The following is a 17,069-nucleotide window of genomic DNA, read 5'->3' on the forward strand; positions in this document are numbered from 1 at the left end:
AGCACAAACCAGAGACTGCAAGTGCTTTTCTCATCAAGTATATAAACCCTCGAAGATTATTTTGATATTCAGTAATTGTATCAACTTAAAGTTAGCATCTCTAATGCCTTGTTAACTTTTTGTGCCCACTCTGAAATGATTAAATACTATAAAGTTAATATAGATAGGTGTTTCTGGATATAAAAGTGTTAACTTCCCCCCTCCACCTTAATGATGAGGCATTACTTTAAAAAAAAAAAAAAGATGAGGCATTACTAAAGAATGTTTTACTACACAAAGACCTTACATAGAGAATGTACAGCCCTTTAAAATCATCCCAGAATTATGACATCACATCTACACTGATCCGAAGATAAATTTCAACTCCGTTGATGAGGGTAACTCCATTAATGGGAACAACTAGACTATCAGGTTAACTGGGCTTTACAGTAAAGAGAGGCAAACAAAGTAGCCGTATATTTGCCGAAATCAACTTCATATACACTATACAGAAGAACTTTTTGTATAAACTAAGCATTAACTTTGCCATCACCATCCGAGTTCACTGCATGATGGTCCTTTAATCTCTAAAGATGTCCACTTATTCCGGATTCCTTTTTTTTTTAAATCTGAAATCTCTAATAACATGTTTAAGTCTTCCTAACATCTAAAAACTTGCAATTGTGTTAAAACTTTCTTAAAAGGAATACATCAGTATGAAACTTCAAACTTTAGCTGGAAAAAAACATAGAATTATTAAAATTGGTTAAAATCTATCTTTTTGCATTTATCCATCAAAGAGTAACATGATATATGTGATGGTATTATCCCATCATTCCCCCAGTCTTACAGATTTATTACCTCAGATGAGTAAAGGAGCAGCAATCAGACTTTACCAAGAAGAATTTCTCCAGTGTAGTACAGCTACAACACGGAGGTGAGGGGCACCAACCCCTCACGCAGTCAGATATCTGTATGTAACTTTGGACTCCCCAAAAACTTAACCAAGAGCCTACTGTTGATGGAAGCCTTACAATGAACACATATTGTATATGTTATCTGTATCACATCCTATGTTCATACAATAAAGTAAGCTAGAGAAAATGCTATTAAAATATTGAAGAGAATACACATTTATCATACTATACTGTATTTATTTTTGAAAACTGCATGTAAGCAGACCCACACAGTTTAAACCCAGACTGTTCAAGGGTCAACCGTATTTAAAAGGCTTGTGTCTCCTATCTCTAGTGTAATATTTAAAAGGCTCCCATTTATGATTGCCATTTCAATTCAACTCATGTTCTGCAAATGGCACTAGTTATTTCTAACATTAAACACTGTAAACCAAGGATTCCTTCCCAGGATAAGGATTTAAAATTAAACATTCATATGGGTTCTTTTTATTTGAAAATAGCAAGCAACAGAAGGATCAAAAATGTACAAAGGAAAGTATGAGTTCTTCACCTGGGATACACGAAGAGGAACCAATACCAATTTTATACTTGAAATTTCTGGCTATGTACACACAAGGATTTTTTTTAGAAATAGATTCCCTATATTTTATTAAAGGGAACTCCAAAAAGGTTAATGTTAAGAAGTACTGGTATAAGACATTCAATTTTGAACATAAACATCCAGGGGAAGTAAATTTTTGAAATTGTATTTATTAATGTTTTATTATACATATTATATTTTCTTAGAATTAGGGGAGGGGGACGCCCCACTCAAGTGAGGTAACAAACTTGCCATCCTTTACAAAACTTAATTAGAACTGACAAAGTTATGGTTAGTCCTTAATTCCTGAGAATTTGAATACTGAATTTTTTGTGAATTTACAACAAATGTTCAAACTAATTTTAAATTACAGTATGTCTGAAAACAATATTTAACAATAATATGCTAGCAAAGAAAACCATCATCTAAATGTGTGGATGAACTGGTGTGAAACACTGAAGCCCTACTGTTCTGCACTTAAATAACATTTAAGTATGCTTAATCTTTCCAGAGATTTTATTTCAAATATGTGTAACTTACGCAGACTGCAGTGACATTATTTTGAATGAATGGCAAAATAATTATCTATCACTTTATTCTTAATTGTACATATCCATGGAGTTAGCATATGAACTCTATATGGTATTCATAAAATCGATAATAACTGATATGTGGGGATAATGAATACAGACACTGGATTCTCTTCCAGTGGCAATTTCTATCCGTATTAAAGGAGATTATTTTAGGGAAGTCAGAGAAAAAAAACCAGAAAGAACAATATCGTTGCTATGAAATGGTGACGAATTTGATGCAATCAAAGCAAGATCATTAATATAAACGTTTATAATAATGAAAATATAAATTACTAATTATGCAGCATGCTTTAGGGCCATTTCTACAGTTAGTATGAATTAGAAATATTAAATGCCTTTAATCCATCCATTGTATAGAATTCTCTTAAGTCATGTTTACATAATAAACAAAAAACATTTCCTACCTATTCTGTTTCTTCTGACTCAGAACAGTGCAAGTGTTTATCCTGGGCTGGGAAAGTTACCCTGCCAGTAACCAATTAATACAAATAGGGCACTGTACACCTATTCCAAAAGCTGGAAATCAAATGCTAGAATCTTACAGGATATACCCGAAGAAATGCTTAACAGGCAAGTGCAATGGAAAAATCGAGTTTTCCCAAATGATGTTAGTATTACGTGTACTTTGTTTCCATTCTAAAAGTATCACTGTATCATATTAAAAGATTATAGGTCATGATTAACCATATAATTATTAAATGATGTAATCTTTACAAAAATAAAGCTAGTAGCTTGCCAGGAACTAAATTTATTCAAAATCTTACTGTACTTTTTAAATCAGTAAATGATTTATTAGAACTTTATTGTCACAGTGGTAATTTTTTAAAAGCCTGCACAGTGCTTAATCTGGTGTCTTAGATTATGCTTGGTTTAAAGAAAAAGTCTGCCCAAACCATCACCAAGATTTCAATTCAACCTAATGTAGAAGAAACCTGAGTTTGGATGTAGAAATAAAAATCCATATAATTCTCTCTCATATCATATGTAGTGCCTTCAACCAAAATTGAAGCTTCAAGCAGGACTCTATGGCTTTCTCTGAATTTTCTTTCATTTTTGAGTATTAAGTAAATCTTCAATTTAAAGCAGTTGTTGGAGGTTACCTGTTCTCAAAGCAATGTAAACTAGTTATAAAATGTCTTATCAAAGACAATAACAGCTCTTGTAAGTCACATGAAATTAACAATGAATCAACTTTACACTGTACACTGAAGGTACATAACATACTTGTGCCTCACCTCTACTATCAAAACCATCTTTAAATATTCCTGCTGTAAGAATATTGGTATGTATGCTTCATAAATTTCAGACTTCATTCATTTTGTTTAAACATGTATTTGCTGGCTGTACATAGTGTATGCATTGAATTTCCAATTACTAAGACAAAAATTGATCCAAGACCTATGCAAATACAAATGAAAAACCCTCACACAGATTACAAGAGATCTGAGGCAGCTGTTCAGGAATGCAAAGTGGCCCTTCCATGGCTTCACTTCAGATAACTCTCCATAGGCATATTCTGCCAGCCTAAAGTCCAGGCAAAAATCGCATGTAAAACCTCATTCTCCACTTGTGAAACGTAAAGAGAGCCTTTGGAAGAAGAATAGACTTCACTTTGGAGAACTGCTTTAAAGAGTTGCAACATCCACCGATTACCAGAGATGTGGCCCAGGAAACACTTCTTCATTAACTCATTAACATCATTTCACCCATAACAGTACTGACACGATCCTGACGATCTCAGACAGGCAACACATACCATCAATATCATTTGACAACAGGATCTGCAGACACAGTGCTCTCGGACAGGTCTCCATTGCTTGTTTTTGTCTCTTCTGGAAGCATGGATAAAAATAACAATGGACAGATTTATGTTTATTTTTTTTAAATGAATTAAGTAAAAATTGAGAAGGACTGCATCGCTAAATTTCAAATTAAGAAAATGGGCACCTACCAAATAGTTCCCTAATAGTAGTTCCCTAAAGTATATTGAGTTATTTACCTTAATTTTTTAGAAATCTAAGCTAACTATTGCAAATGTAATGTTCTGACCAGTACTTAGTAAGGGTACAGAATTGTGAAAAATCACAACTGCCTCTGGGGTGGAGTCTCACACACATCTGAAGGCATGCTGCCTCTTGGCTGGTTCCCCCAGTCAGGCCAACAAATCACTATTATTACAGTGCACTGCTGTTACTGACAGAAACACTGCTGCGAATTCACATATAAAATTGTCCAGAATAGGGGCACCTGGGTGGCTCAGTGTAAAGCCTCTGCCTTTGGCTCAGGTCATGATCCCAGGGTCCTGGGATCAGGCCCTGCATTGGGCTCTTTGCTCAGCGGGGAGCCTACTTCCTCCTCTCTCTCTCTCTCTCTGCCTGCCTGTCTACTTGTGATCTCCGTCTGTCAAATAAGTAAATAATTTTTAAAAACTGTCCAGAATAAATAACTTTCCATTTGGGTTTATAACTTATTTTTTAAAGCAGGTTTTTACAATAATTATATAAAATGAACTCCTGGGTTTTTTTGTGCAAAATGTCACATGCATATACTTCATCAACAGAGGAAAACTATCTCATGTCTCCTGCAACTCTGAGTACACATCTGAGCAACTTTAGCTAAGACAGAGTCCTAAAACAGAAGAACCCAAACATATGGGTGAAATGCATCAACCAGGATCACAGAGTTCATTAAAAATAGTCCAAAGCAAGGAGTTCCACTGAGACAGAAAGGTTTGTCTTAATGACTGAGGCCTGAAAGTAAGGATCTAAGCCACCTGCACAGTCTTCCCAATAAGCTCAGCTGGAGATAAGCTTCTGGCAGGAAAACACCTAAGCAGAACCTAAGCAATAACTGACTTTCCCCAAAATTTAGATCAAGCTCACTCAAATTCTTCCAATTTACCTTAGCTTTAGAAAATGACCTAAACAGAATATATATATATATATATATTTTTTTTAATATATATATTTTTTTTCATGTAAGAAATACTGAACATCTTCCAGGTAACAGCATGAAATCACTTTCAAGCACATGATTATTACTTAGTCTAGACTCCAAAAATGCTTGCATATCCTAATTATTAACATAATATTTAATTTATGCAACATTATCAGGGAATACGTTAATTGATATAAGTGGTCTACCCAAGAGAATCACATCTATTTAGTGTAAAATATATACATATACATATTTTAAAATTTAACAAAATAAGATTAATAAAACATTTTATGAAATATTGTTTTATGCCTTGATTTATTAAATACAAGAGAACAGGAAAAAGGGCAAACATGAAAACTCAACTCAGTTGCTGTACCTAGTTTTGAGCTTCTGAGCAAAGAGGAAAACCTAAGTTAAATAATTTCTGGAACAGAAAAGAAGAAATATCCATTCTTCAGGGAAGACAACTGTTCCTAAATTTTTTATCTGAGATAAATGTATCATGTGAGTCCTTAGTATGAAATAAGCAATTTACATCATCCTACAAAGAATACATGTATATGACAATCAGTTATCAGGACTACACTGCGCTCTTGATTCTGGCACTACACAGAGCCCCAAGTGCTTTACTACCTCCTCAGTCACCTGCCCCACCTCATTCAGTCTGTGTCTAGCTATCAACAGCTCTGCCTTCAGAAAACACTTAGTGTTCCTCCTAATTGGTTCCTTCTTGTCAGACACAAGTTGAAGGGTGAAAGAAAATCTAAACTTGTTAAATTTTATTTAAATTAAGAAAAGATGAAAATGAATAAAAAGTTACCCCAGAATGAAATGTAAAAACAATGTAAATTTCTTGATGGTTTCACAAATTATCCATGTAGGCTGTACTTTTTTTTTTTTAAGGTATTTCTTATTTTCCAAAAAGAAAAGGAAGCTGGGATTCTGACTACCACATTTGTGGCTATTATTAAAGAAATATTTACTGCCTTTCCAAATTTAAGCCACTCACTGACCTTTCTCTTTCTTTTCTTGGTTTTCTTCAGCTGCAGTCTTGTCTGCTCTGAAGAAAATTCTTGCACTGCTCAGTGAAAAATAGAGCAATTCAAATTCCTAAATAAATAAAAAAAAGTAAAATAAAGGCTGAAAACATTATAGCAAAATATTAAAATTATTAGAGATCTATATAACTTCTAAAGAGCTTTAGTGTAAATCGTAAATACAGAAACTGAGCTGGGGCACCTGGGTGGCTCAGTTGGTTAAGCGGCTGCATTCGGCTCAGGTCATGGTCTCTGGGTCTGGCACAGACCCCCAGCTCAGGCTCCCTGCTCAGCAGGGAGTCTGTTTCTCCCTCCCTCCCCCTGGCTCCTGCTCTCTTTCTCTCAGATAAAATATTAAAAAAAGAAAGTAAAAGAAACTCAACGAAGTAATCCCATCCATTTTTAATATGGAATCAAATGGTTTCCAAATGCCATTTTTAAAAAAATATAATTACCACTATTCATCTCACTTGTTTAAAAGGGAGTTTAGGATTTGTTTTTTCAGATATCAAGCAGATTTGACTACTACTCTCCTCTACCTGTAGACAGACATCCAGGCGCTTCTGAGTGAGATTCATGGTCTGCAGTAGTTTTTCATCTTGACTAGCTGACTGCACATTCTGTTGCTTAGCAACTGCTCTTATCTCCTTCAGGTACTTCTCTCTAACAGACTGGAACCAGTGAAGTGAGTCAAATTCCTGGTACTGATCCAAAAGCTTCAATATGTAAGCCACACCTACAGTGATCAGCAAAACCAAAACTAAATTATAAAGGGTTCAAAAGTTGTATTCTATTCCTTTAAAGAAAAAAAAGATACAAAAGTATAAAAAACTAAAAATAAGCCAATCAAGGAAAAAAACAAAACAAAACAGGGCTATGAAGATCACTTAGAACATGAATGGAAGGTTGGGGAAAGACTTCCATTGCTAAATAGCCACAGCTGAGGAAGCTACAGGGAAACTCAACACAAGATGAGAAAACTCTTAAAACCACCACAACAACACAGTCTAAATATGAGGTCCAACAGACTAAGTGATTAGCAATACCAAGGGGGAATGAATGATAGTTATAAAATAATGGAAACTACTAATCAGATGACCCAGTTAAAAAATAAAGAGTAAACACTGCTCAGGAAAAACAAGTCTACAAAGGGCACACAGTCTTATTAAGCAAATGTTTCTAAAAATCCATTATAATAGGTGAACATAAAATTAATGGAAAAACAATTCCATTAAGCTTACCCATGGCAAAGCCATCATCAGTAAAAGCAGCTCCAATTTTATTTTTTTTATTCAATTTCTCCTTGCAGCTAATGGAATGCTCTACAAAGTTGAGGGTCTGAAAAGATACATTAGAGAAACAACTGTGCTGAAGTATCTTCAGAATTTCATTCTTAAAACAGACATTTCAAAAGTTATAAACAGGATCTTTTCTAGGTCCCTGTCCTTTTGATTTTAGACATCTTCCTCATATAAATAGACTCCTGGGAGATCACAATCTGTACAGTATCTTTTAATGGCTCTTGTTTCTGAGTCCTTTAACAAGCACTCCCCTAATCACCAATCACCACGTACCCAAGCATGGTGTCTCATATATGAGGACACTGAGGTTTAAGGCTGAGTAATTTGTCCAAAGTCATACTTTAAGTGAAAGCTGGAGCCACTTCATTCTAAAATACTATTTATCATATTCTTTATGGTTAAAAAGAATTAGTAGTCATTTGGATAAATGAATTCCCCCAAAAAATGCTTCCCTAAAAACAACTCCTACAAAATACCTTATCATCTATTCAACAAAGATTTACTAAAGATTACTATATTCCAGGCTATATTAAGTAATTATGATTTTAAAAAATCAATACCATCAAAGAGTCCATACTCTTGATACTCTCATCAATGATAGAAATACTGTGTATCTGTACTGTCCAACACAATAAGCCACTAGCCATATATGGTCACTGAGTGCTTGAAATATGGCTAGCAAAACAGAGGAACTAGATTTTTTTTATTTTATAAAATTTGAATTAAGTAGCCACTTATAGCTATATATGGATAGCAGAGCTCTAGAAGGGTAAAAAGAGACATGTTTAGGAATAATTGTGATACACTGTGAAAGATACTGTAATAGCCTATGCTGGAAACATAATATCAAGTCTCGGGTTTTTTGCCTGAAAAACTCCCTGGGAAATTAATTAGATTTGTGAAATCTCTACCAACTATTACTTAAATTTTTTTTTAGATAGCTCACTTATGTTTGTCTCTTTTCTGGAATTAGATAACAAACTCAAGCACAAGAACTGAGTCCTGTACTTCCCTGGAGTGCTGTCCATCCACCCATCACTGATAGAACTCGGACAGCTGCCCTACAACACCCCACTCTTCCATTAACGCCCCATTTGCTGTTTACTTGGTTTCAGTACACCGTCCTTCAACTTAAAGAAATATAATGACAAGTCACCCTAAGTTAACTACACTGTTATAAAAGTATAACCAAGACAGATTTGCCTCCAGTTTGACACTATTTCAGGATGAAAAGATAGTATTTGCTACATCACAGTTACAACATATAATTATGATAAAGCATTAACAATTACACTAGAGCATTAACAATAAACATATTAAAAAACAGTAGAAAAGAACATTTACAAAGAAAAAAGCTGTCCACAGACCATCGACTGCTTTCAAAGGACAAAAATGATAGTAATATGTAAGAAACTACGTTAACAAGTCAGGCAGCAATATGAAAATTTATTACTCTTGATCAAAGTAGATGTAATCAAAAGTTACATCTGTCTAGTGATATTTAGATTTTAGAGCTACCCATTTACAAATTTTTTAAAAAACAGTTTCATTACAGAAATCTTTAGGGAAACCTAACTCTTACTGCTAGTATGCCACTCTAATCTCTTGACTCCATTTTCCCCATTGCAACAACTCTATGATGTGATTTGGAGTAACTTGAGCTGTATTTAGATGGCAACTATATAGAATTAGAGTAGTACACATTATTATATTATGAAGCAGCCCTTAAAATTTCATCTAAATGTTAGTATTTACTACTATATAGAAAGAACTTGTCCTTAAACAGTAATACTTTTAAGAGATATGTGAAAAATAACTTCATATTTTAACAATTAGAAACTAGTCTACATTCATCACTTAAAATGATTACACAGTATAATCAGCCCAAAGATATTATGGTGTGTGTGTGTGTGTATATATATACACATATATATGTATATATATACATATATATGTAAAATGGAGTACACGCAATTTAAATAACACTAGATTTTTCTAGCAGTTACCAACAAAAGTCCATCTCAACTGTAAAATAAGTTTCATTCTGCATAGCTAGTTAAGTAAAACCCCTAGGCCGCATTCACTGAGATCACATTTAAGTAACAAAGTCTATATGCATTTCCTGCTACAAAGAAACTGGACCTATTTTCTAACTTTGAAAAAAAAAATCACTAAAAATACTCACCAGAGGGGGAACAATGATATAGAAATTTCGAAGATGTATATTTTTTGGCCTTCGAAATTCTGGAGCAAAAACATCTACAAGCATTTTGAAATACTCCGTGCCTTCAGCAGAATTTCGTGTGTGATCACTGAGGACTGAATCCAAATGCCTAAAATACAAAAAACATTATTTACTGGTTCCTTTCTCAAAAAGAAGATATGGCTGGCTGGCTGGCTGGCTATCTATCTATCTGGTGAGAGACACAGAGAGCGTGCGTATACACATGCGCGAGGGTGGGGAGGTGGGACAGAGGCACGAGAGAATCTTAAGCAGGCTCCACACCCAGCACAGAGCTTGACATGTGGGATGCGATCTCATAACCCTGAGATCATGACCTGAGCCGAAATCAAGAGTCAGACCAACTGAACCACCCAGATGCCTTAAGTCTCCCGATTCTTGATTTCAGCTCAGGTCACGGTATCTCAGGGCTGTGAGATCCAGCTCCACACCTCAGGCCCCATGATCAGCAGGGAGTCTGCTTGAGATTCTCTTCTTCTCCCACTGCTCCCCCCCCCCCCGACCCACACATGCATGTGCACTCTTTCTCTCACTCTCAAATAAATAAATCTTAAAAAAAAAAAAAAAAAGAAAAAGAGAAGAGTCAAGACATTTAACCAACTGAGCCACCACCCAGGTGTCCCAAAAAAGTATGGCTTTTTAAATCCATCTCTTACCATCTTAGATGAGAATGCTCAAAAGTAGAAAAAGACATTTTTAAGTCAGTTTCCTTGGAGTTCAGAATGAATTCATTTTCATATAAAAAAAAAAGCTGATTGCTATTGCTTATTAACTTAGTCCCTAAATAAAATACGTAGGGCATCTTAGAACTTAAATAGTTTTATATTTCTTCTTCCCACAGTAAGTCCTATAGAACTCCATTTCATTGTAAATAAATTCCTCTTCATTTTAACTGTCTTCACTAATGCTTCATCTGTACCTCCCTACCTCAACTGGAACCTGGCCCCTTTTCAAGAACTTAGCTTCCCACTTGACATTCAGAACAATTAGCTGCTTTTTCTCCTTCATCCATCATTTATACCTACCACCACTCTCAAATTATTATTCCCCACCACCAAAAGGTAGGAATCTCTCCTTTGAGACTCACACGATCCCATTATATCCAACTACCTAACTACTCCTTCCTGAAAGGAGGTATCTACTAATTAACCTTTTAAACCACTTACCTACCTTTCTTTATCTTAGACTACGATAAGTATTTTTGTTCTCCATTATTCTGGAAGGCTTCACTGCCCATTTAGATAATCGACTTATGATCATAATCCCACAACTTCTTGACTTCACCTGCCATGCACTCTCCTTCACATGACGTCAGTCTTCCACTCCTTTGTACGGATCTGGACCTTGCTATTACCAGACAGCTTTACTGTACAGATTTTTTTTTTTTAATGAGAATTCAGTAATATTAATTTATATATTTAAATTTCTTTTCAGTGTTCCAGAATTCATTGTTTTTGTACCACACCCAGTGCTCCATGCAATACGTGGCCTCCTTAATACCCACCACCAGGCTCACCCATACCCCTACCCCCTTCCCTCCAAAACCCTCAGTTTCTCAGAGTCCACAGTCTCTCATGCTTTGTCTCCCTCTCTGATTTCCCCCAACTCACTTCTCCTCTCCATCTCCCCATGTCCTCAGTGTTATTCCTTATGTTCCACAAATAAGTGAAACCATATGATACTTGACTTTCTCTGCTTGACTTATTTCACTCAGCTTAATCTCCTCCAGTCCCATCCATGTTGACACAAAAGTTGGGCATTCTTCCTTTCTGATGGAGGCATAATACTCCATTATATATATGGACCATATCTTCTTTATCCACCTGTCTGTTGAAGGGCATCTTGGCTCTTTCCAGTTTGGCACCTGTGACCATTGCTGCTATGAACATTGGGGTACAGATGGCCCTTCTTTTCACTACATCAGTATCTTTGGGGTAAATACCCAGTAGTGCAATTGCAGGGTCATAGGGAAGCTCTATTTTTAATTTCTTAAGGAATCTCCACATTGTTTTCCAAAGTGGCTGCACCAACTAGCATTCCCAACATGTAAGTACCCTAGAGATCTTAAAACAATATCCCACCTCTCTGACCTCTTGCAACTGCTTCAAAAATATTTTTAAAAGGTCATCAATTTTTAAATGAATGACATCATTTAATAAGAGAAAACAGTCTGATTTTCTTCTTTGACATACAAGCCACAAACTAATCATTTCAGTGCACAGCACTTTAAATACATTATTACCCGTACATGACTTATTTAATTTGGCAAAAAACTAAGCTATCTAATAGACTATTTCAAACCAAATCTTGTGTTGGGGCCTTATTCTCATAAATATGGACACACATTTTCCATTTCTTTTCATTTAAAAAAGTTTTAGGCCTACTGAAAAGTTAAAATATAGTGTACTAGACACCTTTCACCCCTCACCTACATTCACAATTTAACACCTGCCACATTTTCTTTTGCCCAAAACATTTCAAGTTGGCAGATTTCATGTCATTAAGCCCACAAATGCCTTAATATGAATCTGTTAAAAACCAAGACATTTTCTTACAAAGCCACAATGTATCATTACATCCCTAAGTAAAATACAGTATTACCTAATGTACACAAACTCCCAATTTCCCCAATTATCCCCCAAATGTTCTTTCTTTCTTTTTTTTTTTTTCCTATCTAAGATATGACTAAGGATTACCCACTGCATTTGGTCATCTGGTCTCTTTAGTTAGACTCTAGAAGAGTCTCTTGGCTTTTTTTGTCCTTTATGACATGTGATACTTTTTAAGAGTCTAGGCCAGGTGTTTCATAGAATACCCCACACTCTGAGTGTCTCAGTCTCCTCATAATAAATTCAAAGTAAACCTTTCTGGCAAGAACACAACATAGGTGCTTGCTATTACACTCCTCAGGAGGCTCCATAATATCAGTGTGTCTTGTTAACTGGTGATGCCATGTTTGATCGCTTGGCGCAATACATCAATCTCTCTAAAGATAGTTTTCCCTTTTGTGGTTGGATATTAAGCAATTTGTGGGATAATCTTCCAATAGTGAATGAATACTCTGTTCTCCAACACTGTTTCATTGATGATTTTTGGTTTCAAGCATTGTAGTGGTGGTTGCAAAACAATGACTTCTCCCTAGATTTTCTCATCCCTTCTGCACCTATTAGCTGGCATTCTTCTGTACAAAACGAACTTTTTTACAAAAAGTTCTGCTCTTCACCTTTCTTACTACCACTAGGGCTCATGATTTTTTTATATAATGTATTATAATCAATTTCTATCATTTTTTTTTATTAGCTTATTTTTTGAGAGACAGCATGAAAGTGCACAAGTCGGGGAGGGGCAGAGGGAAAGAGAGAATCTTACACAGACTCTCCAATGAGCTCAGGGCCTGACAAGGGGCTTGATCCCACAACCCTGAGATCATAACTTGAGTCAAGAATTGCACATTCAACTGACTAAGTCACCCAAGTACCCCTGCCATTACTTTTTTGAGAGTCAAACCGTCTCCACTTTGTCCAGGGGTGCCCTTTCCTGCCAGAGTCAAAAAACTATTACAATTACTAATAATGAAATTTACAGTTTTCTAATTTCTTAACAATTCTACATGCCTCTCTCAACTTTTAAATTGAGTTCCAAACTCACTACTCAAGTGTGTAGGTCTGCACTGTCCAATAAGATAGCCATCAGTTATTTAAATTTAAATGAAATAAAATTTTAAATTCAGTTCCCTCATACCATTAGCCCCATTTCAAGTGTTCAACAGCTGTATGTGGTAGTGGCTACTGTACTGGACAATGCTACCCTAGATTACGTGAAATGAAGGACTGGTATTCTAGAACTGTGCTGGCAAACAAATATAAAAAAAGTTAAACAGTGAAATTAATTTTATTAAGGAGATATTTGCCTTTTTTTTTATACTAAATCCTCAAAATTAGTTATATACTTTATACTTCAAAACAGTTCGATTTAGACTAGTCACATTTCAGGTGCTCAACAGCCACAGTGGCTAGAGGCTACCATATTACCATGTTCTAGAAGATTCCTTTTTTTTTTTTTTTTTTTTTTAATTTTTTTTTTTTTTTAAACATTTTTTTTTTTTCCCAGGGGTACAGGTCTGTGAATCACCAGGTTTACACACTTCACAGCACTCACCAAAGCACATACCCTCCCCAATGTCCATAATCCCACCCCCTTCTCCCAAACCCCCTCCCCCCGGCAACCCTCAGTTTGTTTTGTGGAAAACAGCATGGAGGTTCCTCAAAATGTTGAAAATAGAACTGCCCTATGACCCAGCAATTGCACTATTGGGTATTTACCCTAAAGATACAAATGTAGTGATCCAAAGGGACACATGCACCCGAATGTTTATAGAAGATTCCTTTTTAATGAAGTTGGAAAAATCTCATAATACTGTAGTCTTTAAAAAACTGTATCTCATAAACTGAGACCATAACTTGTATAATAAAAACTCAAAAATATCAGTATATGTATATTACCGTCTAATCTTCGCTTTAAAATGTTTTTATTATAAAAATATACTTTTTAGGGGCACCTGAGTGGCTCAATGGGTTAAGCCTCTGCCTTCAGCTCGGGTCATGATCTCAGGGTCCTGGGATCAAGCCCTGCATCGGGCTCTCTGCTCAGCGGCAAGCCTGCTTTCCCCTACCCCACCTGCCTCTCTGCTGCTTGTGATCTCTGTCTGTCAAATAAATAAATAAAATCTTAAAAAAAAAGAAAAAAATATATATATGTACTTTTTAAATCTCCAAATTTAGATTATTTTCAAATTAGAGTACCTTGCTGCTTTTAATGTTTCTTCTGCTAGACCTTCTTCTTTCACTAATTCTTCAAAATTTACAATATCTTCAAGATCAGGCACAAATCTAAGAATTTGGGAAATAATTTTATTAAGTTAAATATGTACAACTGACATAGATATGAAAGCGGTATTGTAAGACTCTAAATTTTCAACCATATATTTGGAAAGAACTTCCCATTTTAGTCATATTATTAATATAACCAATTTAATTCCAAAATTGACTTTCAGATATGAATAACCAAATTTTAATCCTTAAAGTCATGTAATCTTTAGAACCATTCAGAAACTGTACTGATAAGTTAACCATAACTTCAGGAGAAATAAAGATTTTCAAAGATCTGCTATAGTCTTAAACTTTAAGAAAAAAATTTAACCAGTAGAATTAATGGTTTTTTCCCATATTTTAAATCAAAATATATCAGTAAGAAAAACTTCTTCACAATATCATCCACAATAAAGATAAATTAAAGGACATAAAACTTTTATATGGCATAAGCAAGGCAAAAGTGATGTCTGCATCCATACCTAATGGCATTGCTGCTACAGTGAAGGCCGCCAGATCTTATCATCCGTATATAGCCCATAGCATTACCTTAAAAATGATACACACATACAAATTAGATATTTATACAAATAATTCTAAACTCCAAAAGTCAGGAATACAGTCATTCACAGCATGGCTTTACCACTCTTAAGTATCAAAGGATTCTTGTCTGTTTTACTTTAGTTCTTACTCTATAAAAGTAAAACTTACATTATTTGTGTGCCTAAAATATAAATACATATACTTAAACACAGCTATGTCAAAAATTATATGTGACTGACATCTGATGAACAAATTCATTAAATGTTGACCACTTTTTTAAAAAACAAAATAGGGGCGCCTGAGTGGCTCAGCGGGTTAGGCCTCTGCCTTCGGCTTGGGTCATGATCTCGGGGTCCTGGGATCGAGCCCCGCATTGGGCTCTCTGCTCAGCAGGGAGCCTGTTTCCCCTTCTCTCTCTGCCTGCCTCTCTACTAGTGATCTGTCTGTCAAATAAATAAATAAATAAAATCTTTAAAAAAAAAACAAATAATTTGAAATTTCTATGTCAATAATTTCTTCCTCATCACACTGAGTGCTTCCCTCTCTCTTTCCTCCCTTGCCACCCCTATACATGCAAAGGGAAATGATATCAAGAAATCTTTACTTGATGCTTCCAAATTACATCTCCAAGCCTGCACTACTCCTCCAGGTTTTTTAATCCAATGCCTATGCCCACGTGACTAAGAAGAATTTTTAATTTAATATGTTTAAGTCAAAATCACCCTGTTATATTTCCTATCTCAGAAACTGACATTTCCATCCTTTCAACTGCTCAGGCAAAATGTCCTGAAGTCATTCCTGACTCCTGTCTTTCTTTCATACTTCATATCTAATCAATGGGCAAATTATAACAGGTCCACTTTCAGAACGTTCAAGGCTCTGACCTTATTCCAAAGCACCACATCTCTTGCCCACCCCTCTGTAATATGCAAAGACTCCTTACCTCCCTCCTTCCACCTTCAGCATCCTGCTTCCTAATCTCTTCTCTACATAGCAGCAGTGCTGGTGGTTCTTTTCAAACTAAGATGGAACATATCCTTTCTTTTCTGAAAACTCTACAATGGCTTGCCATCTCAATAAAATTCAAATTTCTTATGAGGTCAACAAAGCCCTGTGTGATCTTGCCCCTTGTGCTGTTCCGATGTCCTGCCCTACAACTCAGGACTTTACTAACCCTTCCATTCTGGCCCCTATTTCCCAAAAATGCTAAACCATCTCAGGACTTTGGCACTTACTGTCGTCTCTCTCAGATACGCTCTTTCCTTCCCTGAATATGCACATGGCTTATTCCCTGATGTTATTTAGGTCTCTGCTCAAATATCACCTCCTTAGAGCTTTCCCTGAACATTACTGAACAGCACTGTGCAGAACCATTACATCTCCTTACCCAGCACTTAATGCTGACGTATTTCGTATCTTTTTTTGTCTCTCCCAACTGGCATGCAAAATCCATGACACAGCTTCTGTTCTCACGGCTCTATGCCTAGAGCCAACATATCCTGGCACATGGTAGGAATTCACTAGTACAGTTGACCCTTGGACAACATGGGAGTTAGAGGCATCAAACCCCCATCCTGCATAGCTGAAAATCCGCATTTAACTTCTGACTCCCCTAAATTTAACTACTAATAGCCTACAATTAACCAAAAGCTTTAATTAGTGACATAGGCAATTAACACATTTTTTGTATGTTGGGTGTATTATATACTGTGTTTTATAATAAAACCAGAGAAAAGAAAATGTTATTAAGAAAATCATAAATCTCCTCATCTGTTTAATTAAGCTCTACAGGGCAGTAATTTTGTTCAGTGGCATATATATATCACAAGTACCTAGATATATATGTACACATATATATGTATATTACCTAATATAATGTAACACACTCCAGAACTCTAGAAACATTTGTTGTCCTCAATAAATACCTGTAGAATGAATGCATAGAATGCCAATAGCATTGTGAGAGCACCCAGAACCCTTTGGCACACAGTAAGTGCTCAATAAATGTTAGTGGTGGGGTGATTATGTCAGCAGACAGGTTATTAGACTAAGTGACTTTTCCTTTTGCTCCC

The 17,069-nt window shown here is 35.6% G+C and overlaps 1 protein-coding gene across 1 annotated transcript in view; it reads right to left on the reverse strand.

Moving 5' to 3' along the window:
- Positions 1–1,626: 1,626 nt before the first annotated feature.
- WASHC4 (WASH complex subunit 4) overlaps positions 1,627–17,069 on the reverse strand; it is a 62,026-nt gene continuing 46,583 nt past the window's right edge. Inside the window, exons 27-33 of the mRNA XM_059402193.1 lie at positions 14,937–15,003; positions 14,389–14,475; positions 9,530–9,677; positions 7,285–7,381; positions 6,583–6,779; positions 6,020–6,116; positions 1,627–3,901 (exon numbers count right to left, since the gene is read on the reverse strand). Of these exons, the coding sequence (XP_059258176.1) occupies positions 3,834–3,901; positions 6,020–6,116; positions 6,583–6,779; positions 7,285–7,381; positions 9,530–9,677; positions 14,389–14,475; positions 14,937–15,003 (761 nt within the window). The 3' untranslated portion in view covers positions 1,627–3,833. The remainder of the gene's footprint in view (positions 3,902–6,019; positions 6,117–6,582; positions 6,780–7,284; positions 7,382–9,529; positions 9,678–14,388; positions 14,476–14,936; positions 15,004–17,069) is intronic.

The sequence above is a fragment of the Mustela nigripes genome, chromosome 6 (assembly GCF_022355385.1).
Source record: "Mustela nigripes isolate SB6536 chromosome 6, MUSNIG.SB6536, whole genome shotgun sequence".
Lineage (NCBI taxonomy): Eukaryota > Metazoa > Chordata > Mammalia > Carnivora > Mustelidae > Mustela > Mustela nigripes.